Below are 27,489 nucleotides of genomic sequence, written 5' to 3' on the forward strand. Positions count from 1 at the left end.
CTAGAAGAACACTCAAAAGACTTACGCTACAGGGTTGTACCCCTGCACTATCATCAAATCAAAGAACCCCAACGTCTCATTGTTATAACCACCGTGTGACATACCCCGAAATCATGGAAGTCCAAGAAACCAAATCCTTCACCCCCATTTTATCAAATACCAACCGGGCAGTTTCATTGTTACCACATTTGGAGTACATATCAACTAATGCAGCATTAATAATAACATCATTACTGCGTCCACAACACACCAAATGCTGATGAACCGACTTTCCCAGGTTCAAATCAGAAAATCCCGCCCAAGATTTAAGCGCAAGTGGGAAAGTAAACTTGTCAGGCTTTAGACCCTTTGGCATCATCTCGGTATCTATTCCCAAAGACGATCCGAACTGACATTGATTGGCATATCCCCTTAATCATAATATTCCAAAGGTAACTAGTTGGTTTCTCTATCCGTTCAAATGCAATGCTCGCCAGATCGACTTCGCCAAACAAAGCGTACAAAATGGAGATTTTAGGAGATAAATATTCGTCATTTTGCGGACCATAAGCAAAAAACTTTGCATGGGCTTTCTGAGAGTGCTAAAGCTGGTGCTTCTCTGCAAGACTTTTTGTTATGAGTTTGGTCCGTATCAGCTCCAGTGGCTTTTCGGAACACGTAGAAACAGAGGACCGAAGAAAGTTCAAGCTTAAAAAACCGTTATTAAGCGCAGCGGTTCTGATTCTAAACAGGGCTTTCATTCAATGATTGTTTTTTGTTAGATTTTGGCTGGTGACCTCTCGCTCCGACTCTGTTTTCAGTGCCAGGATGCTTCTTTTCGAGAATTTTTTTTTTTTTTTTTAAATTCATTTTTCGTATTGCTTCTTTTTGTCAAATGGTTTCTCTCTCTCTCTCTCTGTGTGGCAATATATTAAACCGGTGCTTGCTAATACGAACCAAAGCAAATTTCATATGAAAACATTATTTTGGAATTCTACTCATAATTTGAAACTCTAACTTTTATTTTTCCTCTATTTTTTTTTCCGAAACATAATCTTTAGTGTTATATATATGTTTTTTTTATTATTTTGGTAAATATTATTTATATATGTTATATATATTGAATTAAATTAGATCGTTTTGAGGATCAATAAAACTTCATTTCATAAAAATCAACTTAATAAAAGTAAAACATTTTTCTTATATCATAAAATTTCAAATTGGCCTCAGATTCCAATAAAAAAAATTAAAAAAAATGGACACTATGAAACCTGTTACCAATCATACACCAAAAGTTCTGAATCAGGAACATAACCTTCCTCTCTCATTTTCACTCCAAGTTTTCCCAGCACATCATAGATTTGCTCAGAGTCTGGGTGAAGTCTATCATCAGCAACAAAGCTATATGCCTCATTTCCTGCCTCAATCACACTTTGTCCTAACATCTTTTTCAACATGTTTTCCTTTACTAGCATTCTAAGTTCTGCCGAACTGTCCCATTTCTGGTCCGCGGCATACATATTTGATAACAGTATGTAATAACCTCCATGATTAGGATCTAAGTGGAAAAGATTATTTGCTGCAAACTCTCCCAACTTCATATGGTGATGAATCCGGCATGCACCCAGCAAGGCTCCCCAAACATGTGGCCCAGCTGGAACTGGCATTTGGTTAATAATTTCCACGGCCTTGTCTAATTCTCCTTTACGGCCAAGAAGATCAACTAATATTCCATAATGCTCAGAGCTAGGCTTCAAATGGTATTCATGAAGCATCATGTTGAATATCTCTATCCCTTCTTCAACCAAACCTGAATGGCTACAAGCTGACAAAACAGAGAGAAATGTGATGTCGTTGGGACTAATAGTTGAGTCCTTGATCATCTGCTCAAATATTTTTAAAGCTTCTCCTCCTTTGCCATGAATGGCATGAGCCGCTATCATTGCACTCCAGATAACGACATCTTTGTCCACCATAGATTCAAAAACTTGGATAGCATTATCTATGCTACCACATTTCGAATACAGCTCCATTAATGAAGCTCCAACAAAGATATTATTAAGAAAGCCATTCTTTTTAACATAACAATGAAGACAAAGAGCTTGTTGAAGAATTCCCAACTCTGAACAAGCTGCAAGAATCTTCACCATAGCAACAGCATCAGGCTGCATCTCTTCTAAAAGCATGTCGCGGAAGACTCCAATTGACTTGTATGCCATTCCGTTATAAGCGTATCCACCCAACATTGCAGCACAAGAAACCACATCTTTGTTGGGCATTCTTTTGAAGATATCAACTGCTTTGTCAGGGGTGAAGCACTTCATGTACATATCAATTAAAGCGGTAGAGACCGAAATGTCCATCTCAAAACCTTTCTTAACAGCTAGTTCATGGATCTTCCTACCCTCTTCCAAGTTAGAGGAAACAGCACATGCTTGTACTGCATTAACGACAGTTACTGAATTGGGATCGATTTTCTTATCGATCATTTCGTTGAAAGTTTCCAATGCTTCCACTGCAGCCCCATTATGAGCATAACAGGCAACCATTGTGCTCCATGAGATAATATCTTGTTCTGGCATCTTTCTAAACAAGCTAGTTGCATCTTTTGTATGACCTGTCTTTGCATATAGATGCAGAAATGAATTACCCAAAGCTAAATCAGCATCAAATCCCTTCTTAATAACAAAACCATGTATACAACAGCCAAGGTTGGAATTTAATAGCCGAGCACAAGCAGAAACAACACTAACAAGCGTCACTATGTCAGGATTAACACACTCCGCAGCTACCATTTGGGAGAAAAAGGAAAGCGCTTCTTCAGGACTACCATTTTGCTCATATCCAGTGACCATCGAAGTCCACAAAAAGACATCAGGTTGAGGAAACTCCTTAAAAACTTTCAAGGCATCGTCCATTTGTCCACATTTGGAATACAATTCGATAAGGGCAGAACCCACATAAATGTCCGAACAAATCTTGGCATTTTTCTTTATAAACCCATGTACAATTTTTCCATATTCTAGCGCCCTTAACCCGGCGCAAGCTTTAAGAGCAATGGGTATTGTGAAATTATCAGGCTTCTCATCATCAACTCTTCCACTAGATACCATATTGTGAAAAAGACACAAGGTCTCTTCCCATTGGTTCTTCTTACAATAGCTCCTGATTGTAGCATTCCAAAGATAAACACTTCTATGAGGCGTTTCATCGAGCACTCTACGAGCATTCTCTAGCGATGCATGGTTAGCATATAAAAGGGTAAGTTTGGTGGCAAAGAAACTGTCCTGGGCAAAACCAGCTTTGAGTGTTTGACAGTGAAGTTTGGCCACTGATTTCCAACTATTACAAGCTTCAAACAGACCGACAAGCAATTCTCTCCTTCTCATAAAGGAAAAGACTATAAAGGCCCAAAACCTCGCAAATCCACAACTCAGTAACACATACACTACACCGTCCCCACTCGGTAAATATACAGATGGTTTTGGGTGCTTGTAGAATGAAGTATTTCCTTTAACAAAAACATGTAAACTTTTAAATTTTGCTTTGGTTGTCCATATTTTAAAGTTTTTTTTTAATTTTTATTTTTTCATTTCTTTGTATTTATATCGGGCTATGGTATTTAATTTAAGTTAGGTTTGGGCGAATAGATATATTTGTTTTCACAAAGATATTTAAATGGGTTAGTCCATTTATTAGGTAAAGATTAGGTGTAAGTCTACTTTTTAAGCTTTTTTTGATTTGACTATAAAGGACAAAAAAAAAAAAAAAAAAAAAAGTAGGTTAGGATTGGATAATTTCTTCCTCTTCTCTAGTTTTAAAAATTGGGAAAGGGTTTTAATATCTAATCAAATTCAGAATTTGAAACTTATCATCAAAGAGCATAATATTGTTCCGAATTAATTATAACTATAAGTACTTCATCTAAATAGGCTAGATAAAAGATGCATATTACATAATCTCTGTCTTCTTCATTTATATATCCACGTCATCTAAATGTTTTATCCAATAAAATCACGGTTTATGAAATAACAAAATCTTTAGCCTTTTTTTTTTTTTAATGAATAAAAAAAGATGTCTTGCCATATGGCATTGTGATGTGGAACTTCGTAAGGCAATAAAAGGGCATATCAAGAATCGAACCACAGTTTTAAAAGTTTTAGATATGATTATTCAGTTGCTTTTTTTTTTTGTGTGTAATAATAAAATCTATAACTAATTCACGAAAATTAAAAAAAAATTAAAAAATAAAAATGTTTAGCTAGGTGCCTATCATTTGGTAACTAAATAACCGGACACATGTTGAGTTTGAGTGAAAAGCAATAATAATAATAAAACTTTTAGAAAGTACACATTCTTTTAATGTAGGTGTTAATTTTTCATGAATGAGAAAGAAAATGTAATTAATTTTTTCATAGTTAATTTTTTCATAGTTTTGAAAATATTTTATTTATTTATATAACGTGGAATTGCAGTAGGAAAAAAAAATTATAAACTGTAATCATTGTGAGGCAATGAAAAGAAAATAGGTCACATCCTATTCCTCTATGTAGGTCAAGAACTATAAAAATCTTGATGGGATATTATTATAAATTGAACAAATTGGCATTCTTGAGTAAATTAGTAGGCCATTCGACGGCTATAAGAAGCTAGTTAGTAGTTGTCTTCTTAAGGTGGGGAAGACAAAAACATACAAAAGACATTGAATGATATATGTGGACATGAGCTTCATATAAACAAAAGGATTATTGGGAAGAGTCTTTGTCACCGTCCTATGCTCTTATCAGAAGCTGCTAGCTGCCTCCTACTAGTGATTAGTAATTCCCGAACTTTTGTTTGTCATTTTCAAAATCCAATACAGAGCTATGCACCCAAAATTTACGCCAAAAAAAAAAAAAAAAAAAAAAAAAAAAAAGGAAGAGAAATTTGGAGTGAGCCAAAGCTTCACGTTATATTCTGCCCACCCACTTCTATAAGCTGCGTCAACTTAAAGCGATTTGTGCTTAGCCTTGTAGGTACCTAAAACCTATTTTGCAATTCAAGAAATATCTCTGTGTGTATATATATATATAATTTTTTTTTCTTAAAAAAAAATGTTTTATTATAGCATCAAATCGTATTCTACATCATATATCATCAAACTGAATGGTTTTTTTTGTGTTAAATTATTATTTTCGATGGTAAAAATAATTTTATATATATATATATATATATATATATTTGGTGTTGTTCATACGTGTATGATGCTTGTACCAAAATTGCTTTGCTTCTCTTCTACATATGTAAATGTGCCACAAATTTGACTAGTTTATGATTTAATATTAAATAAGTCTTTCGTATTTGATTATTTGATAGAAATATCTTTACCTTTTTTAGAAATATCTTTACTTTTTTTATGAAAAATTATCTCAAAATGTCCTCTTTTAAATCCTCCTCTTACATGTTGTTCTACGATGAGATAATGATGCATATATAAATTCAACCACAAGACAAAGAAAAAAACATTGATTTTGGAATTTAGATTGAATTAGATTGGGCTGGACATTATAAGAAATAATGGAAACCCATTTGATTGTATTTTAAGGAAATGAATGAATTTTCATTTATAATCCAACGGTTGGAAAATGGTAGAGAAAACAAAGTTAAAATCTAAGCGATTGGACACAAGATTTTTTTATTTTTTTTTTGTTCCGTGAAAGAATAATGGAAGATAGAAAATCAACAAAGTTTCAATACAATGAGGACCGCTGATTAAAAGTGTGTTCCTCATTAAAATATGAAAATATTTGGGTGACATTAGCTTTTTTGATCTATCAACTTGGAAAGTTATAATCAGCTGCAGCCACTTGCACTCGACATGAATTATAAAAATTCCACAATCTAATTGCCACGTAAACAAGTGGACAAATCAAACCCATGACTCATCTGAAATGATTTGACCCAAAATATATTTTTAAGTATTCAAATCAAAATGTAATCGGATTGGATGGAAAAAAAGAATAGGAATACATGGAAAGTTGCAGTAAAGGAAGGTTCACAGAGAGAATCTGTGGCGCAAAACAGAAGAGTACTAGTTTAACTGAAAGTGACACAACGACCAGAGCATCCGAGGACAAAAAGTATAGTTGGGTTTTTCTTTGGATATTCGGCTCTCTCACTCTCTCTTTCTCTATCTTTGAGATATATATGTATGGCTGCATAACATGGACTTCTCACGAACCCACAGCATTATTTCTTGTTCTTCTTCTTTTTCTTCCTACTTGAAGCCGATAACATTTTGTAATAATAATTGCAAACAACGTAAGCTAACCCTTTATCCTTATCTCTTTTCTTATTCTTTTATGGTTTTTTTTTCTTTTTCATTGAATTGTCCATGATTATATACATATTTTTTCATTAAAATGGTTTTCAAAGACCACTCTTGATGTAATTTTTGCTGTATATATATATATATATATATGTATGTATGTTTTGTGTGGTTGGTGAAATGAGAAGTTTACGGTGTGTTTGATTGTCTGGTTTTTTGGTTTTGCAGCTGGAGTGGAAAAAAGGGAAAGTGAACCCAATAGTGAGCACCATAAGAGCAAATCTTCGGCTGAGGCCGATGCCGTTGAATATAGTACACGATACCGATGGATTACCTCGAATTATACTGACTGAGCCAACTGGGTCTTCTGCGGAGGTTAGTTTAATCTTTCTTTTTTTTTTTTTTTTTGATATTTGTACACCGTGATTTTGATGATTAAACTTAAAAGATTAATTCTTTGTTATGAATTTTGGCAAATTCATCAGTGATTCACTTAATTTATATAATATATATATATATATATGAGAGTGTTTATAAGGAAAAAAATATTAATATATCTGGGGTGCTATGTTAATTGCTGTGTGGTTGTAAAAGAGAGAATTTTGCGTATGGATATGTGGAATAGACGAAAGTGTCGGTGAAAAGACTGTGGAGTAGGAGTTTCTTGAAGTTAGCACCTTCGAAGACTTTGTCTGGTTATTTGGTAGGATGTCTACATAGCTTCCTGATGGCCAACTTCTTAATCCTTCAACAAATTTGTCACTTTTTGGGATTTTGCAGTCGAGCATTGATTCTAAAATTTGAGCTTAAAGTATTATTGTTGGCTAGCCACCTCAAAATGAAAAACTTTTCTACAGCAAAGGGTGCAAAAATATGCATCTCTTTTGATGATTTACGATATTGTTAATCACATAAATAATTGAATGTTGTTGAAGATGTAGTAGCTTAATTTCCCTCCTATATCATTTTCAATTGGGCTGTTTTTGACATTTCTGATGGTTTTCAGGTGCTCTTGGATGGCGGGCAGGTAATTTCCTGGAAGAATGAAAGAAGAGAAGAGCTTCTTTATAGGAGCACCAAGGTAACTTAAACAAGCCATCTAGCTCTTAACCGTCTACCGTATATAAATAAGTCAACAGATTAGGTATTGACTTCATTAATTTGGATGGTGATCTTCATTCATGAATTAAGACCTAAGTAGCATATGGCAAACCAGTAGGAGTGTCAACTTGCTTATTACTACCTTTTGTCTTTTTCCAATTTATGAACTCCTGGTCCATATTCAATTTGAGCATTCACCAGTATTTCATGTATTGGACCTTAGTAGATTGATGTTCATTTACCAAAGCAACATTTTCCAACTATTCCTTCTTTTTTTTTATTTTTTTTTTTTTGGGGTTTCATCTTGGTTAAACATGAGAAATCCCTCTCTTATCTTAATTTAGTATAAAAGAAATCCTATTTTCTTAACTAATTAAATGCAGATCTTTCTATTCCACAGGCTATTTGGAAGCCACCAAAAGCCATCAGAGGAGGAATACCAGTCTGCTTTCCACAGGTTGGTAGCTAGTAGAGAAAATAGAAACTTGTTAGCTTTTTATTCTTACTGAGACTGTGAATTCTTAACTAAAACTTCCTTTTGCAGTTTGGTAACTTTGGTTCACTGGAGCAGCATGGATTTGCAAGGAACAGATTGTGGTCACTAGACAGTGATCCTTCTCCTTTGCCTCTTGCTAATAACCAGTCATCAGTGGACCTGATACTCAAGTCCACAGAAGAGGATTTAAAGACCTGGCCTCGTAGGTATGCTCTTGAAGCCTGATGAATTCAGCAGAGATGTGTGATATGCAGAAGCGACAAATTACTTGTTTTAATCCTGTAAATGTTAATTTTCGTGGTGGGTTTTCAAAAGGTTCGAGTTGCGGCTTCGTATATCCCTCAGTGCGGGCAAGCTCACATTGATTCCTCGTGTGAGAAATTTGGATAGCAAACCTTTCTCTTTCACATTTGCTCTCCGCAACTACTTATCCGTATCAGACATCAGGTTAGTGTTGCCAAAGCTCCTGGGCTCTTTGAACTTTGCGCATCTTCAAATTTACTATTAGATCAGAAATTTTAAGCGGGGCTTGTACTCTTGCAGTGAAGTACGTATTGAAGGCTTGGAGACGCTAGATTACTTTGATAATCTGATGCACAGAGAAAGGTTCACTGAGCAGGCAGATGCAATTACCTTCGATGGCGAGGTACCAATGAATAAAAACAAATTCATGAGCAACCTAATTGTCCACTTCAAAATTTCTTAAGGAAAGATTGTTATTTTCATATTCAGATTGACAGGGTGTATTTGAGCACCCCATCAAAGATTGCCATAATAGACCATGAGAAGAAGAGAACTTTTGCATTGCGGAAGAATGGCATGCCAGATGCAGGTTTTTATACGATCATTTCATATATAAACCAAAGTTTAAAAATCCAATTCCTTATAGTTTTTACTAAATAATACTTTAAAATGATGTCCAGTTGTATGGAACCCGTGGGACAAAAAGGCCAAGGCTCTTCCAGATTTCGGGGATGAAGATTACAAAACCATGTTATCTGTGGGTTCTGCAGCTGTTGAAACCCCTATTGTCTTGAAACCCTTTGAAGAGTGGAGGGGTCATCAAGAACTCTCTACTGTTTCATCAAGCTATTGCAGTGGGCAATTGGATCCTTATAAGGTTCTTTATGGATTTCACTGAGCTGAAGTTTGGTGTAAATCCACCTTTCTTGTAAAATTTTATATAAGCTTTTACAGTTTAGATACACCCACATACTGCCACTTGCTTAATTATTGGTCATGTATCACCTTTTATTGTTGATAGTTTAAAATTTTCCTAAAGTAGCTGAATATGTGACGAGGAACATTCTTATATTTTGCCGACTTCGTCACTTTTGTATGAAATTAATATTAGATGAAGGAGTCATCTTAGTTGCCTTATAGCATGATTATTATTGGATTTATGAAACTCTAAACTCTAGCTTCATTCCAAATTGAGATTTCCCAAGAAACAAGATGGATTGCTGATTAAACACACTTTCAGATATTTCTATGACAGAAACGAAGAACACAGTCTTCATTTGCCATCCTTATTGAGCTATTTTGTTCAGCCGCTGATAGTAGTATGAGAACCTTATTGACTTGAACGTGTTTCAGCACGTGCTTCAATTAGAAGAGAGAAAGCAGGGACATCCCAAATTTTTCTTTAGCGTCCTTGTCAAAGGGATCATCACCAAGATACAGGTGGATATAAGCCCTGCATAAAAGCTCATTCTCAACCTTGCTCACCACCTCTCCCATCACTGCAACCAATCAAACCATCAAAGTTCAGGGTCTCTTACTTTTTCTGCATGCATTAAAACACTATCCTTAAAATCACACCTTTTGTCTGAAGGACATATCCCGGAAGCTTAGAGATCTCAATGACAGAACCTGATGTGAGCTTGATGTTGTCTGATGCTTGGCCCATAACCCTGTAGGAAACGAAGACCAGAATCAAGAAAATGATAAGAAAGTTGTAATTAGCTAAGTAGAAATTGGTTAGGAGTTGAGAGACAGAGGAAGGGGTTTTGGTAGTTACTTGCTAGCGAGCTCATCATTCTTCTTACCACCGTTTAGTTTCTTTATGGATGCTCCAAGACCCTCATCGAAGTTCTTCTTAACCATGCTCATTGTGAGGCCAGAAAACACAATCACCAACTTCACAACCATTCCAAGATCACTATCAATTACCAAATCATACATTTCCTTGGTGGGTTTTGCTGGGGGTTTCGCTATTTTCAACTTGAGCAGATCTTTCAGCTTCTCATTATCTGCATATATCCCTGTACAGAAGAAAAAGTTAGAAAGTTTATGAATTCCTTTTTGCGTTAATCAAATTTTTTTTTTCTTTTGTTTTTTCTATAATTACAAAAAGAAGACAGCCGAAAAAAAAAAAATATATATATATATATACCAAAGGCATAAATCTTGATGCCCATGCCAAGCATGGATTTCTTCCTCAAACCAACACAATTCAACAGCTTCCCATCATCCAACTTGACAGGAAATGAAACACCCGTTTTGGATTCAACCTCAACTCCTACCTCCTCTGTTTTCACCTCCTCCTCTTGTTGAGGTTTTTGATCATTGTCTGGTTCTTGGGCTAGCTTTGCTTGATTCTCATTCTTCACAGAATCCTTTGCCATCTCTTCCTTTGATTGAATCCCATTTCCTTCCTCTGGATTCTGAGGCTTCAAAGTAACTTTCTCAGCCTTTGTAATGACACCTTCAACTTCAACGGTGGTTGCCATTCTCTCAGACTGAAAAACGAAAGACAAATTTTTGAGTGTGCTTGTTGATGAGTATGTATGCACATAGTGGAGCCGTTTTTATAGTACGGAAAGGTTGATGAACTGGTGAATAGGGAGGGCATTGATTAGAGGCACTAAATTGGGATAAACAGAAGGGTTGTGTCTGTGTAATAATATGATCATTAATGCCTACTGTTGTATTGGTTGTGACGATAAGATTGGTTTACAGTTAATGAGAAATATATATTGATTTATTAATGTTTAGGGAAGTGCTTGCTTAATTATCACCAAGTGGTTGAGCTTTCATATTTGATGTTGCTTGCATTAAATAAACAATTTTTAAAAATAAATTTCTAATCAATCATAAATAAATTTCATTATGACTTTTATAAATTATTATGATAATTTCGGGGGAAAAAAAATTGTTCTTGATAGCTTGAAACTCTTTAGCAAATTTCTTCCGTCGCACATAACATATATTAGACTCACCAAGTGAGTTGAGAGTTGGTATTTCCAAAAATACTTGAAATTTTTTTCGAACTTTTACATATTATTTGTCAAAAATAAAATTTTAACAAAAGAAAAAAGTGACTCGCATTTTTCAAGAATTTATTCTGACCAATTACATAATTGATACAATCTGATATTACAACAAATAAATACAGATCCAAAACATACATAATAAATTTCATTTAAAATCAACAATTAATTGTAAAATTATTAACCTTTAAACTCAATTATTGATAAACTTGATCTGTAATCATGCAAAATAGAAACAAAAAATATTTGTGCTTATAATAGGCATATTGTTCTTTAACCCCTCTTTTACTAATTTGAATGATCTCTCTCAAGATCCTAACAAAATACAACGTTTATATTTTCTCACTTGCGCTATCAATAAAATCTTAGCTTTTTAAAGATTAGAGTTACATGCAAGTTAACAACTTACTCATTATTTTAACTCACACTAAAATAATAACTTAATAATAAATATAATAATGAAAATATAAATATAAATAAGTGAAATGGATCTCTAAAGAGAGTTAGTCTTCTAGTCCAATGGATCAACTGGAATATTATAAAAAATGTGTACCCAAAAACCTTATTATATGATTCAGTCAATAAACCGGTCATATTAATGACATAAATAAATCTTATAAATAAGTAATTAATTATGTCAAATTTACACAATATTTATATATATATATATATATATATATATTTAACATATGAAACATGAATGTTATTTTGGGATTGGAATATCTCCAATTTTTTCATAAAATCTTATCAGATCTTTACATATGAAACATGAACGTTGTTTTGGGATTGGAATATCTCCAATTTTTTCATAAAATCATATCAGATCTTTCTGGTTTTTCCGGGTTTTCTTTTTATCAGCATTATTTTATCAAACTAATTAAAATAACAAACGGAAAAAAAAATTATATATATATATATATATATGTTTTGGTTTAAAAAATAAAAAAAAATAAAAAAATAAAAACCTTTATGGAGAGGGGTAGCATTAATTTGGGAACAGGACTGACGCATGAAAGGGCTCTTGAGAAAATAATATAAATATATATATATATATATATATATATATTTATGTTTATAAATAAATATAAAAGGTGTAGCATATAGAAAGGTGTGCTGAATTGCTTCATTCACATTTATAATGCCAGGCCCAGCCTCAGACAACCTGTGGATGAATGAGATAACCAAATATATTCTACCATACAAGTATAAAGTTCCAAAAATACCATCAATCCCTAAGACGCCTTAAAAAAACAAAAGTTTAAAAAAAAAAAAATTTGTTGGGCTGGAATACTTGGAAGGAAGCCTTTGTTCCAACCTCCAAGTTTGAGGTCCATTAATGTCATTGTTCTGGTCTACTAGTCCTTACGAAGGAGGCCATTTATCAAGGCCTGAAAAGCAAAATTTTGGGCTAAGGCTCCGTTAAAGAAATAGCCCTCATGCCCGTATAATGAGCATGAAATCGTTTAGGAGGAACAACCTTGGCAGTGGAAAGAGTTTCCAGCAATGGAAGACAGATGTTCGAGCAGAAAGCGGAAGAGGGAGAAGCGTCGGAGGTCTAACAGTGAGGGACGCAAAGTTTCTCAACCGAAAGAAACCACCACCACCTTCAAAACTCAACGAGTTGATGGGCTTCGGCAAATAGATGAAGAAGGAAAACAGGTTTCTGCTTCTTCTGCTAAGTCCGGAAAATCGCAGGGACTCTCCAATGCTTCTAGTTTTCTCGATAAGGTCTTCCTTTTGCTCTATTTACTTGTTTATTTTATTTGTGAATGGAAATTTTTTGTAGAGTTTGATTTAATTATTATTATTATGGTCTTGTTATTGAATGTGATGCAGATGAGAGCGAGGTTGTCCGGTGGGCACTTCAGAATGCTTAATGAGAAGCTCTATACTTGCAGGTAATTTACTATTTCTCCCCCCAACCCTCTGTTTTTTTTTTTTTTTTTTCCTTTCTTTTTCATTGATTCTTTGTGTGGTTAATGAGAAAACGAAGGAGGAAAGAAGAAAATTTTAGGTTGTATGTCTGTGGCTAACTACTCCTTTTTAATGGAGGTTTTAATCTGACTTTTGGTGTCGTTTTCTCTATTTTTCTCAGTGGAAAAGAGGCACTTGATTATTTTAAAGAAGACCCAGCCTTATTTGATGTGGTAAGATTTACTCCAAATGAAGTAACTTTTATTATTCAAATTTTGTATTCTTTCCATGCTGTTTTTAGCTTCTTTCTTATTTGTTTACGTGAGTTGGGTTCGGAGTCTCGTTTGTTTAGCTGAATGTGTAAGGTTATGACATTGAACTGTGATGTAGAATATTGATGGTAGATTATTAACTTATTTGATTGCCGTGATTTCTATAGAAATATGACTTCCAGGATGAGATTTGGTGGCATATGTCAGTGCAAAGATTTAAAATCCAATCCTATGGCAATAAGATCAAAAAATAAAATTTGCTTGCAGTCTTCAATCAGCTTTTAGGATAAACTATGTAAACACTAGACATTGTACCATGCGATGACTAATTGGTTGATGTTGCTTAGACATTTACTAGCGGCAGAAGTTGCTTTAGGTTTGTGTACTCTAATGAGACTCATAGTTTATGTTCTGATTTGGATTTATAGGCCATTATTGAGTGGCATGATTCATCCATATTGATTTTGCTTCCTAGGCACCCCACCCCAGTCACAGCCTGCTTTCTGTACTTGTTTATGGCATATAAGATGATTGGGTATTTATAATTCCAAAAGATGAGATTGGACTGGAAAAAGTAAAATCAAACTCAGCTGGCCAATCATTGTGCTATAGTATTACATTCATATATATCAGGGCTCCATAATATCAAAATTATATTGCTGTGTTGCCCTTCACTGTTATTGTCTCTTAAAGTCACCTAGGAAAAGTGACCGTAAATGACATCCTGGATGGGATTCTTCTTATTTTGAGAATTAACATATGTTATTTACTTACCTGTCCAGTATCATGCAGGATATCAAGAGCAAATGTCACATTGGCCTGAGCAGCCAGTTAATATTATCATAAAATGGCTTACAGATCACAGCCCTTCTCTGGTTGTGGCTGACTTTGGGTGTGGTGAGATATATACTGGACTCTAATAATTATTGTACCCTACTGCAACAGAAAACTGAAAATAAAAATTGAAATTTAATCAGGAGATGCACGCCTTGCAAAAAATGTGAAGAACAAAGTCTTCTCCTTTGATCTTGTTTCAAAGGACCCTTCAGTAATTGCTTGTGACATGTCAAACGTAAGTGCTTTCATTTTCATTGCTTTTTGTTTATAGGGTGCATATTACAATTATGATGTGCTTTTGTGCTTAACTACAACATTTTCTGCTTGATCATGCAAAATTCAGAAGCCAGTAACCAGAAATATGCTTAAGAAAAATTTTTGGATGATAATGTTTACATACATACCAGTTGTAAAAGCTATTCTCCAAAAGCTAATTGCTTATGCTTGCTGGCAGATACCTCTTGATTCTTCATCTGTGGATGTTTCTGTCTTCTGTCTTTCACTAATGGGAACTAACTACCCAAGTTACCTCAAGGAAGCATACAGAGTACTTAAGCCATGGTCTGCAAAATGCATAAAAAAAAATTCCATGTCTTGATCACCTGATTTAAGTGAGTAACATGTTAATTGATTTACGATGGCTGTTTGACAGTGGTTCGCTTTTGATAGCAGAAGTAAAGAGTAGGTTTGATCCAAATACAGGAGGAGCAGACCCCAAAAAGTTCACCAAGGCAGTTTGCGAGCTAGGATTTTCTACAGCATTCAAGGTCTGCTTATGTGCCTCCAATTTCCTTACTAGCATTGATTTTTTGCATGTATGCTAATGTAGTCTCATATGCGCAGGACTTCTCTAATAAGATGTTCATTTTATTATACTTCAAGAAAAAGGTAGGCTTTCTTTCAGTTGGTGTTAAAGTGTTCAGACTTGTGAGGCTCATGCTCATACAAAAAATAATCACTTCTTTGATTCTGCAGGAGGAGCAAAATGTCAAAAAGCAAATTGAATGGCCTGAGCTGAAACCTTGTATATACAAGCGTCGCTGAGAGATTAATACTAAAACTCTTTTTTGTTCGTGAAGTTCTAGGTTTACTGAAGCTTTATTTATATATTTGAGATTATGGCTCTTCATGTAGTTTCTGAAAGTTCGAATTCTTTTTGGCCCATAATTATATAAGATTTCCTTTATATCTTAACCGCATAGAATTTTCATGAAAATTTTCTTGAGAAAATAGATATGTGCGATATGTTTATATGTAATATATTATATATATATATATATATACACTTTTAAGCCAAAAAATACTAGTAATAATAAGATGTCTGTAAGCGAAGGCGTTCAGACCACAAGAATAAACACGATAAATCAGGCTCATTTTGTTGGGTTGGAACTTATGTCTAAATTTGATATCAAACGGATTTTTTCTCTTTTTCCTTAGGTTTTGAGCAAGCCTGATAGATGGATTGCTGACTTGCCCCGACCTAAACTTCTTGTAGAAAGACCAAGTGGGGTAAATTTAATGGTTGAGCACCATATCTTATTTCTCTATGCGTATGCATGGATTCGAGTCATAGATTGAATAGAAGAAGTCATAGATTGATTTGCGGTAGAATTTGTATAGGTGTTCAGATGAAGAAAATAAATAAAAAACACTTCTTTAAGAAGAAAATAAATAATTTCTAAAGAAAAAGAAAACAAAAGAAAAGAAAAAAAGCAAACAAGCAAAAGGAAAACGATTTTGCTTGTGAACTCAACAGAGAGAGAGAGAGAGAGAGAGGGTAGGGGAAACATGTGGAAGCAATACTTTAGAGATATGAAATAGATAAGCAAGAAGAAGATAAGGAATTGCCATAACATTTTGCACCCTCTATCAGTCGTCACATAATTATGTTGTTTTTATGTTCTTCCTTTTTGAGGACCTGTCCCAATATATATATTTATATATATGTATAAATCAAATCTAAAGAAAAAAAAAAATGCCCATACATATATATTCATACAAATAACCAATCAGAGGATCAAAAAGAGTTCACATTTCCTTTCAAACCCGCATCGATTTATTCATTTTTTCTTATTTTCAAATACCATCTATTCATTTCAACCTTATATATGTTTGTTGTATTTTTATTTAGAAGCAATTTTTGACTTCTAATCCTCACATACTGACGTATGGTAATAATTCATACCCAAAAAAAAAAAAAAAAGAACCATGTATTTCTTTGAGCTAAGTCAATGATAGCTAAAAGTTGTTATTTTTTTCTTGGTTTTCTTTGTGATCTTCTCCTTTTACAAAATAAACATGAATACAATAACAAGAAAATTTGAAGCAGCAAGGGAAGGAATGAATCGTTGAAATATATGAAGAAAGTGGGGTATTTGGACGCTTTATTCTGTGGCCGTCTGATTACCAATCAATCTACAAACGAACATGGTGGATGGTGGGAAAGTCAAAACTATGAACAGGAAAACCAAGGGCCAAGAGCCAACCACCGACTCCTTTCACAAAGTCCAAAGAGCTGATGTCCCTCACGGGCAATCGCACGAGACCCAAAATAATAAATAAATAATAATAAATAAAAATTCTACTTTCTATTTTTTCTACAACTAAAAAAGGAACGCAAAGTACCAGTACAAAAAGTCCACGGTTTTACGTGTTATTACCTAATTGGATACTTCCAAGTTGATTCGGTCCCACTGTAACTTTTTTATGTGGGCTCCATTTAACATTTTCTGTTCAGTTTTGGTAGCACACCGACAATATTTATTTCCCACTTGAACCATGTGATTATAAATTATTTATATGTATATTTATATATATTTATATATATTATGGCTCCTCTTTCATATAAACCCAAAACAGTTAAAAAAAAAAAAAAAAAAAAACAGAGGATTTCGCTTTTGAATGAGTAAAAATTAATTTCCTCTCAAAATATTGGTTTTTTTATAAAATGAAAATTTTCACTTGAATCTATTTCATAATTTTTTTAATGTAATAATGGACATTGGAAGAGATCCATTGTCAAATAGTGTAAAGATTTGTTAAACAGGTACCATATCCTGCTTAATTGCAGCAATAATTCTACTAATTAATTTGGTTTATCATATCTTTTTTGAACAAAAAAAAATTATAGATATCTTTTTTTTTTTTAATAGAGAAATTATCGATGTCCGAAATGCCAAAACTTTAACGAAGCTGTCAGAGGACCCATTGTGGAAATATGATTGGAGCTTTTAAGGGTAAACGCCAAAATTTTTGTTTGATATAAAAATGAAAGGCCACTAGCAAATAAAAAAACAATTAAAAGATGGAACAAGAGCATTGAAACATATCCTTTTTTTGGGCACTAAATTTGGGGATCATTATGTAGGCATTAAGATAGATATTTAACGAATGATTAATATTCATTCTGTCACATGTTTGTTTATATTGAATGAAATTTAATTTAGACAAAAACAATAAAAGAAACAAAAACAATTAACAAAAAGCCAGAAACTAACGACATAATTATCCTTAAATGCTGCGTACCTCGTGTGACCATAAAACTTCCCAAATCAAATATACTCCATTCATTTATGCAAAAGAAAAACTATCATAAAAACCAAAACTACATTCAACAAAACAAACACCTGCATCAATTATATTGTCTGCTTTAAAAGCCAAAAAGTTATCTCTCTATTTTTTTTTATTTTTTTTTTTCCATTTTCTACTTCTTCTTCCAAACAAAGGGATTTTTTGGAGTCGTCTGAATTGCTGAATTTACATCATATTTTTTTTTTTTTGAGTATTTTAACTGAAGCAGTACAATTGACATGTATCACTATTCCTTTAGTATGGACAAAGTTTTTGTTTTGAGTAAACAATAACCAAAAATATCAAAGACAAAATAGTGGAAAGGAGTTCAATACCTTCATTGAATGGTATATTGGTATTGTCTCCATGTTCTGATCAATCCTCCTTGATCCATGTGCGAGATTGATTTGGTGGCTTGCTCGCCATGCTGGTTATGCTTTTGTTTTGTTTCCAAAAAGTAAAATTTACTGTTTCTGTATTAAAAAAATTAAATTAATTGCCAATTATATGCTACAAATGTGTCAAATCTCTCATCTCCGCCATCTAGATTTTCTTCCTATTTCTCTCTCAACCTTTTTTGTATTATTAAATATTTTATTACATAAAAAAATAAATAAATAAAAATGTACACTGTTTTCTCTGACAGTGACTCTACTTCCTTCCTCGGCTTTATCTGTAGATCGAGAACAGAGTAGTTTACGGGGAAAGCCCAAAAGTTAATCTCAAACCCACCTTCCGAATTCTTATCTATCAACGCAGCCACCACCATCCTTTCAAATATCTATCTGGGGTCTTGGAGTTTCAAGCCCTCGACTTTCAATTCAATATATTCCAATTGAAGCTCAACTGGTTTTGGTTTTTTTGCTAGTTTATTTGCCTTTTTTTTTCTTTCCCAATAAATATTTGATCTGCTCTTCTTATTTTTTCCCCGGACAGAGGAGCTTGTTGTTGTTTGAGGCTTCTCATATTAAATTGTGTGGAATTGTTTGTGGGTGCATCTGATTTTTATTTTTTATTTTTTATATATATTCTATGTCTTCAAAGGAAGGCACAGTTTAGATTTTTTAGAATCTGCAAAGCGTGATTTCAGGGATGGGTCTGTATAGTGAAGCCTGCCATGGTTACAGGGCTTAGCTTCTTTTTATATTTTTCTCTCCCTCCAAACGTGGTACTGTTTTTCCAAGAATTGAACTTAGACCAAGCATTTTGAATTTGAATTTGCTTCAAATCATACACAAAGACGTATGATTTGGTAAGTCAAAATATATATTATGCTAGTTGGGTTTCTTCCTGTGTTGTAATAGAGTGTGTGTGAGAGAGAGAGAGAGAGAGAAATATGGGATCTGGAAATGGTGTTTACTCGGTTGGAGAGTTCAGCTTGGATTCCAAGTGGTTGATCGATCCGAAGCATCTTTTTGTTGGTCCGAGGATTGGGGAAGGCGCGCATGCCAAAGTGTACGAAGGAAAGTAAGTCAACCTCTGAGTTTCTCTGCCCTGTGTCTTTTTTTATTTTTTTTTGGCCCTTTCCATCTTTGAAGTTCTCAAATCATTTTACACATCACATTGTTCTTGCTAGTTTTCTGTGGCCTAAAAAGGAGACCCAATTTTTCTATGATCTCCTATGAGATTGGATTTTCCCAAAGATATTAGATATACTATAAATACCCCACATTCTCAACCTCAGCCCTCTTTTCAATCTCAGTTTTCTGCTACAGCTCTGATGGACCTCTTCAAAGTTCATTTTCTGGGGGGTTGAGGGTGGTGAATGGGGTTAGAACACAATTGAAAATCAGAACTTTGCCTAATTTCATCTTTGGCGTTTTCATATTCGATGCATCTTTTTATATGGTATGTAATTATTTATTTGTTTGATTGCATAAATGATTGTGTTTTTGGTGTTTATTTTCTTTTCACAGATATAAGAATCAAACAGTTGCTGTTAAAATTGTCAATAAAGGAGAAACCCAAGAAGAGATTGCCAAGAAAGAAGCTCGGTTTGCGAGGGAGGTTGCAATGATATCCAAAGTTCAACACAAAAATTTAGTGAAGGTTTGTTTGATTCGCAATTTTGCAATATACTTCAAGCGTTAAAAACATAGAAAGCCTTGTAACTTGTTCTTTTGGACTTGCTATATTAGTGATGTTGTGATATAAAGATTCACACTCGATACAGTGAATCGTTAAGCCGGAAATATGCAATGTGTGATGGAACTTTTGTCTTTGTTTATTACCAGTTTATTGGAGCTTGCAAGGAACCTGTCATGGTCATTGTAACTGAGCTACTATTGGGTGGAACATTGCGGAAATACCTTTTGAATATGCGGCCAAGAAGCTTGGATATGGGCGTGGCAGTTGGGTTTGCACTTGATATTGCTCGCGCAATGGAATGCTTACACTCCCATGGGATAATTCATCGGGACCTGAAACCTGGTAAGTTGCAATCTTGTATAGGTTAGTTGTTTGACATATTATGTTTATGTTTTGAGAGGGTTGGGGGAAAGAATGGAACAGTTAATCAGCACTTGACAGGAACAGCATTATTCTTTAAAATCATTCAAATTTCAAACTATAATTCTATCAGAAATGCCTTAGAGCATTGCTAAATGCAGTGGATCTTTCACACACACATATAATGTATCTCTATTTCGTTTGGTCTGTAGTTGTGATTGAAATCATGTTTACAAGTGCAAGAAAGTTGAGTTACCTGCATTTGTTTCGAGCAGATTGTGTATTCTCTGTAGGTATTTTAGAAGTTCTAAATGCTTTGGGTAGTGATATTCCAGTACTTTTTGGTTTCGGTTCTGCACGATGAAAGAGCTAGGACCTTCTCTAATTGTGATTCTACAATATATTTGTGGCTTAGTTTTTAGAGGTGAAAAAGTGATAATGAAGCTATGTGGGAGAGAGAATAGTATGCAGTACAGGCTTCTAGCTTCCTTACATGGGTAGATACCTGAATGAAGGGATGGTCATAAGGAGTATATATTAGTTCTCGAGACAGGACTTATTCCTAACTTTAAGAATTTTGTGCCACGTTTAATGACAATATTTTTTAAAGTGATGTAAGTATAAATTGCATCTTTTGGGGACCAGCGATGCTGCAAAAATCTGATGGCTTTGATTTCTATCGTATTTCCAGAAAACTTGCTCTTGACTGCAGACTATAAAACTGTTAAACTTGCGGATTTTGGCTTAGCTAGAGAAGAATCATTGACAGAAATGATGACCGCTGAGACTGGGACGTATCGGTGGATGGCTCCTGAGGATTGGCACTTTCTAATTCAATTCAAAGCTATAAATCTGTTGGGTGGATGATTGTTCTGTATCAGAATACTAACATCCAAGAGTTGTATTCGTTGGCAGCTTTACAGCACGGTTACATTAAGGCACGGAGAGAAGAAGCATTATACGAACAAGGTGGATGCCTACAGCTTTGCAATTGTGTTGTGGGAGCTCATCCATAATAAGTTGCCTTTTGAAGGCATGTCAAATCTACAGGCTGCATATGCAGCCGCTTTTAAGGTAATTGCTTTTTTTTCTGATGTCATAGCAAGCAAACTTGACATAACATGCTTTTTGGGGTCGGTTTCTGCTGTTAGAGTTGGATTCATCTTGTAGTTCAGTGTCAAATTTAGTTATTCAAATTTCCCTTTGTAAACAATTTCTACCAAAATTTCTTTTGCTTATTCAGAATAAGGATTTAAGGCTATACTTTTTTGTTGTTTTCAGAATGTGAGGCCCAGCGCTGAAAACCTACCTGAAGATTTGGCTTTGATTGTAACTTCATGTTGGAAAGAAGACCCAAACTCTCGACCAAACTTCAGCCAAATCATACAGATGTTGCTGCACTATCTTTCTACCATTTCACCTCCAGAGCCTGTCATCCCACTTAGGATGTTCAAATCCGAGAATGCTGTTCTGCCACCGGAGTCACCCGGTACTAGTTCGCTGATGGCTACTAGAGATGACTCAGGGGATACTCCAAAAAACAACACAGAAGACAAACCTAAAGGATTTTTCTTCTGCTTTAACCAGTGTTACTGATCCATCCAACGGTGCAAATTTCACCATCCCAAAAATACTGCTAGGCACACTTAATAAACCATATTTTCCCCCCATATATCTAGAAGAATACAATCTTGAAAAAGGAGATGTTTATCCTCAGATTTGTGTAGTCACTTAATTCACATTAACTTTAGTTTGATCCTGACTGAAGATGCTGGAGTTGGGGTTGCTGTGATGTATTAACATTGTAAAATAGGGTCCATCCAAAAGCCTTTTACTCCCTCTTTGTGAACCCCAAAAAAAAAAAAAAAAAAAAAAAAAAATCTCTTTTCAATGTATCAGCATGTCCATGACCAATATTCAGGTCCTATTTCCATGAAACTAGGTAACCTTAATTACTCACAGTTTTTAAGTGATTTCTTAATCAACATTTATGATTCAGTTACTTTTAGATGCTATATAACCGGATTTTCTCAGAGATAATGAAAGGTGTTGATGTATATAATTTCCCACTTTCGGATGCTGTACGTATACGTTTACAATCTGGTCGATTTTTTTATTTTTTTTTAATTGAAAGGGTTTTTTGGTATATGCTTCACGTGCGGCTGACGTCCAAACTTATTGCTTAATTAATATGCGTTATGCACGTACATAATATTGAGAACCCAGTTGTGGAAGTAAATTGGAATTTGGAAAAAGTTGGATTGAAACTGATTTTGTGCCTAGAATATGTTTTTATTGGTGAATAATTTTTGAATCTTCGAATTTGGTAAGGAAACGCGGTTTCTTGCTTTCCTTGTACATGCTCAACTAAAAGACTTAAAAGGAGTCATATTCAGGAGAATTTCTAAGAGGGAGTTATCAAAACTTAAATATACACACTAAGAGAAAATTTTGCTTACCCACGTTAAGGATGTTCAAGTTTTTGTACCCTACTTTGATTTCAAGGAATTGGTTGATGATTCTTTTTTCTACGAGCAAGATAGTATTGTCCAATGTTTAAAAAGAGACATACTTCGAATATTTTTCACAAACTAATGCACAACACTGACAACACAATTCCACTTACTATAACTTAGTGCTTTTCTATAGTTTTATGGGCTCGGTTTGAAGCTGAGCTGGGCTTGGATTAAAATGGAATTTTAAAGGTGCCCCCAAAAGAGAAAAAAAAAAAAAAAAAAAAAAAATTCCGCCGTTGCCGGGGATCGAACCCGGGTCACCCGCGTGACAGGCGGGAATACTCACCACTATACTACAACGACTTGGTGTTTGAGCTTCTAAAAGATAAATATAAAGAATCTTCTCTATCACTCCTCGCGTAAATAGTAGTTTTACCTCTATGATTTAGCCGACAATGGACGTCACGTCACTGAGGTCAGATGTGAAACTACGCAAATAGATGAATGGGTGAGGGATAAAAATGGCAACATAAAAGTATTCAAAACGTTTCCATAGGTGGCTTGGGGCGCACGGTTGTGTGTCCCACAAAAATGTATTTACTATGATGACACTTTTACTCGGTTTTCGAAGCTCCCTAGCAGCTTAAACATTCCCACGACAAGAAGCTTAGCTTCGTGTCCGAACCAAAGGCCTCGTTCCCAGGTTCGGTCAACGGTAGCCCACAAAGACTTTCTGGTTCGGACCTCGTTTTTCAAAGATTCTGAACACGAACCTGAAATTCGGCAACCGAGCCTCTCATAACGGTTCCGAAGCTGGGTTTTCCCGCTCTCGGAGACTCTCTCTCTTCACTTCCACTTTTAGCTTAGTCCAGTGGAGAACCGAGTGCTTAAATACGCATACCCAAAGCTCTCTCCTTTCCTCTCTTTGATGTGTTTCTTTGCTACTTCCTCTGCTAATTTTCTCAAGAAATGGCAAGGTAAACCTGAATCGCATTCATAAGAATATAGATTATTATATATATAATGAATTTTAAGAAATATTTTTCATTTTCGAAGGGTTTTGATATTCACTGGTAATGAGCATAACCGATTCAGAAAACCAACTATGTAAATACGAAATTTCTTTCTTTTTCTGTTTTCTTCTTTTCGTTTTAGTTTCTGGGTTTTGATTGAAAACTTAAAATCAGTAATCGGAATTTACAGTGTGAAACGAACTCAGGGACTTTTTTTTTTTTTTTTTTTTTAAATGTTCATGTATTAGATTAAGTGGAAATAGATAACCTTGTTTCTTATTCAGTTTTCTGGGGTTTACATGGGAAATCCAAGTAAGAGATAATATAGATAAATTTCTTGTTTTGGCAGTTTTATTATTTGGGAGATTGTGGCTGTAGGCAAATAGCATATTTAAGTAAAGACGCATTGTGTGTGTGGTGTTCTAATGGGTCTATTTCTTTCTCTAGTGATCCCTGTACTTGGGCTGAGTTTCTGTAAGTTTGATCATTTGGAAGATTTTTGGTGATGGGAAATTTGAAAATTTCTTCTTCCTCTGCAATGCATTGTAGTGATTTAAATGCGTAATACATTGTCATTTATTGTAAAATTCAAAGCTGATATTTGAAAGAAATTGTAGGAGTTCATATTTGTTTTATTTATATCCACTTGTGTTTGCTGTATTGAAAAATTGCATTTGAATCGTCTCATAGAATAGCAAATGAGCATAAAAAGAATAAATTGCTTTTGCAGCTATCCTAAAATACAATTAGTTACATGTGAGATTTGGTACTTGAAGTAGATACTATTTAAGATGGATGTGGTCTTCGACTGTTTAAGTTGATTAATGGGTTCAACCTTATGGCTTTGCTTTTTGTTATTTTTCACTATGGCGCTTGTGTTTTCTAACCCATTTAATATCTTCTTCATTTACCGCTGTAGCAATACTGTGTTTGCTTATACTTTATCATGGTTGCAGGAGTACTTGGCTTATTAACAGCAAAGCAATTGCAAAGAAAGTGAGAAATGCTAGTCGTTCTTCTGCTTATCAAATCAATGACTATGGGGCAAACCGTGAATGCCCAAAATGCCATTGTCGCATTGATAACAGTGATGTAAGCTGAAAATGCTAGTGCCTACTTAGTATTTAATCGATTTCCTTGTTTACACTAGACCTGACTGAAATTTTACTGATGTCTTATGCGGAGTTGTTGATGTGAACATTGAGATTATATTGCATTCCAGATTTATTTATACCCCTTGTTCTCTTCAAGAACAAATGGGTATTTGCATACTGGTTTATCTAGCAATATATTCTATTCAGTGGCAATAAAACATTCTTGGATGCAAGTTTGTAACAACAATCAATGCAGAAGACATTGCACAACCATGATTGCAATTTCCAATTATAGTTTGACCTTAGCGAGATTGGCTCTTTCCTTTAACGGTATATCCCCTAACAATGTATCATCTGGAAATTAACTTGTGCAGGTCTCTTCTGAGTGGCCTGGTCTGCCAGCTGGTGTGAAGTTTGATCCATCTGATGCACAACTCTTAGAACATTTAGCAGCAAAATGTGGTGCTGGAAACTTATCGCCACATATGTTTATTGATGAGTTCATCCCGACACTAGAGGGTGAAGGAATATATTGCGACCATCCAGAAAATCTGCCTGGTAGGCCCTTCTTCTTCTTTCTTTCTTTCTTTCTTTTCTTTTCTTTTCTTTTATTTCTAGGAGTCAATTGAATTATGTTTAGCTTAGAATACCTGGATGAATTTCAGGTGCTAAGAAAGATGGAAGCAGTGTTCATTTCTTTCACAGAATAATTAATGCATATGCTACTGGACAAAGAAAGCGCCGCAAGATCCACAATCAGCATAGTGTGACTGCAGAGCATGTCCGCTGGCACAAAACTGGTAAGACCAAAGCTGTGGTAGAAAGTGGAATTCAAAAAGGCTGTAAGAAGATTATGGTTCTTTATAAAAGTTCTAAGAAGGGGTCCAAGCCAGACAAGGCCAATTGGATCATGCATCAATATCATCTAGGAGCTGAAGAAGATGAGAAGGAAGGAGAATATGTAGTATCAAAAATCTTCTACCAGCAGCAGAAGCAGACTGACAAGGATGATAAGAGTCCGCTGATTGAAGATTCTGAAATCGTGGCACTTCACACTAGTCCCAGAACCCCCAATACAAATCCTCCAATTCCTCCACGACACGGAAAATCTATTTTCTGCAATGATGTTATAGATGATAATAAGCTCCAAGCATCTGCCAAGGTAGGTAGCAGAATTTTGTGTTTGAGTGTCTATACATTTACATATTTATATATATATATATATATATGTCCTTATATTGAACTGTCGAGAATGGCTGGCCTATTCTTTAAGCATAAGAAGGGATGATGTTTTAAAATTTAAAGTGCAACTGAAACAGAGCATATTGTTATCAGAAAAGATTCATATGTAGTAGGAAGTAAGCATTATTTGGTGCTATTGAAAATATAAGATAAGCCTAAAAAATCGTTGCCTTTCTTTTGCCAAATGCTCCAAGAGTATTCGATTGGATCCTCACTTATTTTTTTATTTTCGTTATTATAGGAAGCAGGGCCTACCCAAGGAACATCTCATGCCCCCCAGCCTGATATTGCTAAGGATGATATGGGGTATCCTGAATGGTTGGCAGGCGAATCTCAGGCTGTTGAAAGCTCTGACATAAATTGTTTGGATGAGACATTGTTATGCAAGGAGATTTTTGATTCCGGATTGAATTACATGTCTGATGCTGATTTTGCTTCCGGCACGAATGACTTACCTAAAAATGGCAACGCATCATATGGAATTGCTGATCTTGAGAACCTTGAACTCGATACACCACCAGATTTCCAGCTTTCTGTAAGCTTTGCCCTGAACCCTTCTGCTTTCTAAGCTTTCCTAAGTAGTGTGGTGATGTGATGATTTCCATTTATATGTGCAGGATTTGCAGTTTAGCTCACAGGAAAGTATCCTTGGTTGGTTAGACAATTTTGAGAAGAAATTCTGAAGCAAAAAGCTTCAAGGAATCACATTGAATTCCAAATTTTGTGCCATCACAGAGCAAAAGATAAATACTATTTTTTTGCTGCGTATTCTTCAACAACAATGAATCGACTTCATCGCTTAACTTCCATCTTCTGTGCAAGGTGTTTTATCTCTCCAAGCTTCAAGATGTTCAGGGTGGTTTATTACTTTTCAGCTGTGAAGCTGAGATCGATGCCTGTGATATATCATATATGCATGTTTGGTTGTCTAACTATGTTTTGCCTACTGTTAATGCACATTCGCAATTACTGTATCTAATCGCTGTTGATGATGGATAGTAGCTACCAAGGATTTACATGTAGCTTCTGCTTCTGTATCAGTTTAAAGAGTATCACTAGGACGCTCTAACCTATAAATGCAACAATTTTAATCCTTGGTATGTCTATTACAGGTTATGTATGGAAATGTATGTGTTATTTGGTGATGTATTAAAACCGCAACTTGCTCATCATGTAAAAAGGTTTTGATTTTGTTTTTTGTTTTTTTTTTTTTTTTTTAATATATTTCTATTTCTATATTGAGAGAGTCTGAAGGATTTGCGATTATTTTTTCCGTCCCGTCCTCTTGTTAACCTTTGAAATAATAACCTGATTTTAAAAAATAAATAAATAAAAATAAAAAACTGACCTCAAGAGGTAAAGACCATATAACTTGACTAATTGAAAGATCTCAGTGTGAATAATAATAATAATAATATTCCTTAAACAATAAATCTGTTAATTTCTGAAAATATACAAGTAGTTTGAAAGAAAATATGAGTTTGTATG

The 27,489-nt window shown here is 34.6% G+C and overlaps 6 protein-coding genes and 1 non-coding gene across 9 annotated transcripts; 4 read left to right on the forward strand and 3 right to left on the reverse strand.

Moving 5' to 3' along the window:
* Positions 1 to 1,124: 1,124 nt before the first annotated feature.
* On the reverse strand, positions 1,125 to 3,630 carry LOC107415323 (putative pentatricopeptide repeat-containing protein At3g01580). Its single transcript, XM_016023627.4, has one exon. It carries the CDS (start codon positions 3,366 to 3,368, stop codon positions 1,254 to 1,256), a length of 2,115 nt encoding a protein of 704 aa, XP_015879113.3. The 5' UTR covers positions 3,369 to 3,630; the 3' UTR covers positions 1,125 to 1,253.
* A 2,489-nt stretch (positions 3,631 to 6,119) lies between these two features.
* On the forward strand, positions 6,120 to 9,263 carry LOC107415317 (putative glucose-6-phosphate 1-epimerase). The gene is made up of 9 exons (XM_048471669.2): positions 6,120 to 6,279; positions 6,515 to 6,661; positions 7,293 to 7,367; positions 7,788 to 7,844; positions 7,932 to 8,089; positions 8,199 to 8,330; positions 8,427 to 8,529; positions 8,616 to 8,715; positions 8,807 to 9,263. Exons 2-9 carry the CDS (start codon positions 6,584 to 6,586, stop codon positions 9,022 to 9,024), a joined length of 921 nt encoding a protein of 306 aa, XP_048327626.1. The 5' UTR covers positions 6,120 to 6,279; positions 6,515 to 6,583; the 3' UTR covers positions 9,025 to 9,263.
* A 26-nt stretch (positions 9,264 to 9,289) lies between these two features.
* On the reverse strand, positions 9,290 to 10,858 carry LOC107415332 (chalcone isomerase-like protein 1). Its single transcript, XM_016023637.4, has 4 exons — positions 10,279 to 10,858; positions 9,904 to 10,147; positions 9,705 to 9,796; positions 9,290 to 9,625 (listed from the first exon to the last, which is right to left on the reverse strand). Exons 1-4 carry the CDS (start codon positions 10,613 to 10,615, stop codon positions 9,492 to 9,494), a joined length of 807 nt encoding a protein of 268 aa, XP_015879123.1. The 5' UTR covers positions 10,616 to 10,858; the 3' UTR covers positions 9,290 to 9,491.
* Positions 10,859 to 12,579: 1,721 nt separating this feature from the next.
* LOC107415242 (ribosomal RNA-processing protein 8) lies at positions 12,580 to 15,594 on the forward strand. Of its 2 annotated transcripts, XR_009638534.1 has the most exons (10): positions 12,580 to 12,883; positions 12,992 to 13,053; positions 13,251 to 13,302; positions 14,124 to 14,238; positions 14,319 to 14,413; positions 14,633 to 14,739; positions 14,831 to 14,945; positions 15,022 to 15,066; positions 15,154 to 15,287; positions 15,466 to 15,594. XR_009638534.1 is itself a non-coding variant. In XM_016023537.4 (9 exons), exons 1-9 carry the CDS (start codon positions 12,659 to 12,661, stop codon positions 15,220 to 15,222), a joined length of 885 nt encoding a protein of 294 aa, XP_015879023.3. In that variant the 5' UTR covers positions 12,581 to 12,658; the 3' UTR covers positions 15,223 to 15,372. The 2 variants fall into 2 exon arrangements, 1 of the variants encoding a protein (XP_015879023.3); XM_016023537.4 differs by lacking the exon at positions 15,466 to 15,594 and having other exon boundaries at positions 12,581 to 12,883; positions 15,154 to 15,372.
* Positions 15,595 to 18,419: 2,825 nt separating this feature from the next.
* LOC107415327 (serine/threonine-protein kinase STY13) lies at positions 18,420 to 22,282 on the forward strand. The gene is made up of 6 exons (XM_060816442.1): positions 18,420 to 19,215; positions 19,665 to 19,797; positions 19,983 to 20,178; positions 20,888 to 21,010; positions 21,110 to 21,270; positions 21,478 to 22,282. Exons 1-6 carry the CDS (start codon positions 19,085 to 19,087, stop codon positions 21,790 to 21,792), a joined length of 1,059 nt encoding a protein of 352 aa, XP_060672425.1. The 5' UTR covers positions 18,420 to 19,084; the 3' UTR covers positions 21,793 to 22,282.
* A 661-nt stretch (positions 22,283 to 22,943) lies between these two features.
* On the reverse strand, positions 22,944 to 23,015 carry TRNAD-GUC (transfer RNA aspartic acid (anticodon GUC)). The gene has a single exon. It is a non-coding gene; the product is annotated as a tRNA-Asp (tRNA).
* A 212-nt stretch (positions 23,016 to 23,227) lies between these two features.
* Positions 23,228 to 27,199, forward strand: LOC107415239 (SUPPRESSOR OF GAMMA RESPONSE 1). Of its 2 annotated transcripts, none has more exons than XM_016023533.4 (6): positions 23,228 to 23,629; positions 24,622 to 24,757; positions 25,134 to 25,317; positions 25,425 to 25,921; positions 26,243 to 26,536; positions 26,619 to 27,199. In XM_016023533.4, exons 1-6 carry the CDS (start codon positions 23,622 to 23,624, stop codon positions 26,682 to 26,684), a joined length of 1,185 nt encoding a protein of 394 aa, XP_015879019.3. In that variant the 5' UTR covers positions 23,228 to 23,621; the 3' UTR covers positions 26,685 to 27,199. The 2 variants fall into 2 exon arrangements, with proteins under 2 accessions (XP_015879019.3, XP_015879020.3); XM_016023534.4 differs by lacking the exon at positions 23,228 to 23,629 and adding an exon at positions 23,741 to 23,759.
* Positions 27,200 to 27,489: the final 290 nt, after the last annotated feature.

This window comes from Ziziphus jujuba, chromosome 4, assembly GCF_031755915.1.
Source record: "Ziziphus jujuba cultivar Dongzao chromosome 4, ASM3175591v1".
Taxonomy (NCBI): Eukaryota; Viridiplantae; Streptophyta; class Magnoliopsida; order Rosales; family Rhamnaceae; genus Ziziphus; species Ziziphus jujuba.

Bases quoted from the DNA above. Each gene is read 5' to 3' on its own strand.
- LOC107415323 (XM_016023627.4), bottom strand. From the start codon at position 3,368: ATGAGAAGGAGAGAATTGCTTGTCGGTCTGTTTGAAGCTTGTAATAGT.
- LOC107415317 (XM_048471669.2), top strand. From the start codon at position 6,584: ATGCCGTTGAATATAGTACACGATACCGATGGATTACCTCGAATTATA. The intron at 6,662-7,292 runs GTTAGTTTAATC...GATGGTTTTCAG, and splicing joins CAACTGGGTCTTCTGCGGAG to GTGCTCTTGGATGGCGGGCA. The intron at 8,716-8,806 runs GTTTTTATACGA...AATGATGTCCAG, and splicing joins GAATGGCATGCCAGATGCAG to TTGTATGGAACCCGTGGGAC.
- LOC107415332 (XM_016023637.4), bottom strand. From the start codon at position 10,615: ATGGCAACCACCGTTGAAGTTGAAGGTGTCATTACAAAGGCTGAGAAA. The intron at 10,148-10,278 runs GTATATATATAT...TCTTCTGTACAG, and splicing joins CATCAAGATTTATGCCTTTG to GGATATATGCAGATAATGAG. The intron at 9,797-9,903 runs GTAACTACCAAA...CGTTTCCTACAG, and splicing joins AATGATGAGCTCGCTAGCAA to GGTTATGGGCCAAGCATCAG.
- LOC107415242 (XM_016023537.4), top strand. From the start codon at position 12,659: ATGGAAGACAGATGTTCGAGCAGAAAGCGGAAGAGGGAGAAGCGTCGG. The intron at 14,946-15,021 runs GTCTGCTTATGT...TCATATGCGCAG, and splicing joins GATTTTCTACAGCATTCAAG to GACTTCTCTAATAAGATGTT. The intron at 15,067-15,153 runs GTAGGCTTTCTT...TTGATTCTGCAG, and splicing joins TATTATACTTCAAGAAAAAG to GAGGAGCAAAATGTCAAAAA.
- LOC107415327 (XM_060816442.1), top strand. From the start codon at position 19,085: ATGGGATCTGGAAATGGTGTTTACTCGGTTGGAGAGTTCAGCTTGGAT. The intron at 20,179-20,887 runs GTAAGTTGCAAT...TCGTATTTCCAG, and splicing joins TCATCGGGACCTGAAACCTG to AAAACTTGCTCTTGACTGCA. The intron at 21,271-21,477 runs GTAATTGCTTTT...TGTTGTTTTCAG, and splicing joins CATATGCAGCCGCTTTTAAG to AATGTGAGGCCCAGCGCTGA.
- LOC107415239 (XM_016023533.4), top strand. The intron at 24,758-25,133 runs GTAAGCTGAAAA...TAACTTGTGCAG, and splicing joins GTCGCATTGATAACAGTGAT to GTCTCTTCTGAGTGGCCTGG. The intron at 25,318-25,424 runs GTAGGCCCTTCT...GATGAATTTCAG, and splicing joins CCATCCAGAAAATCTGCCTG to GTGCTAAGAAAGATGGAAGC.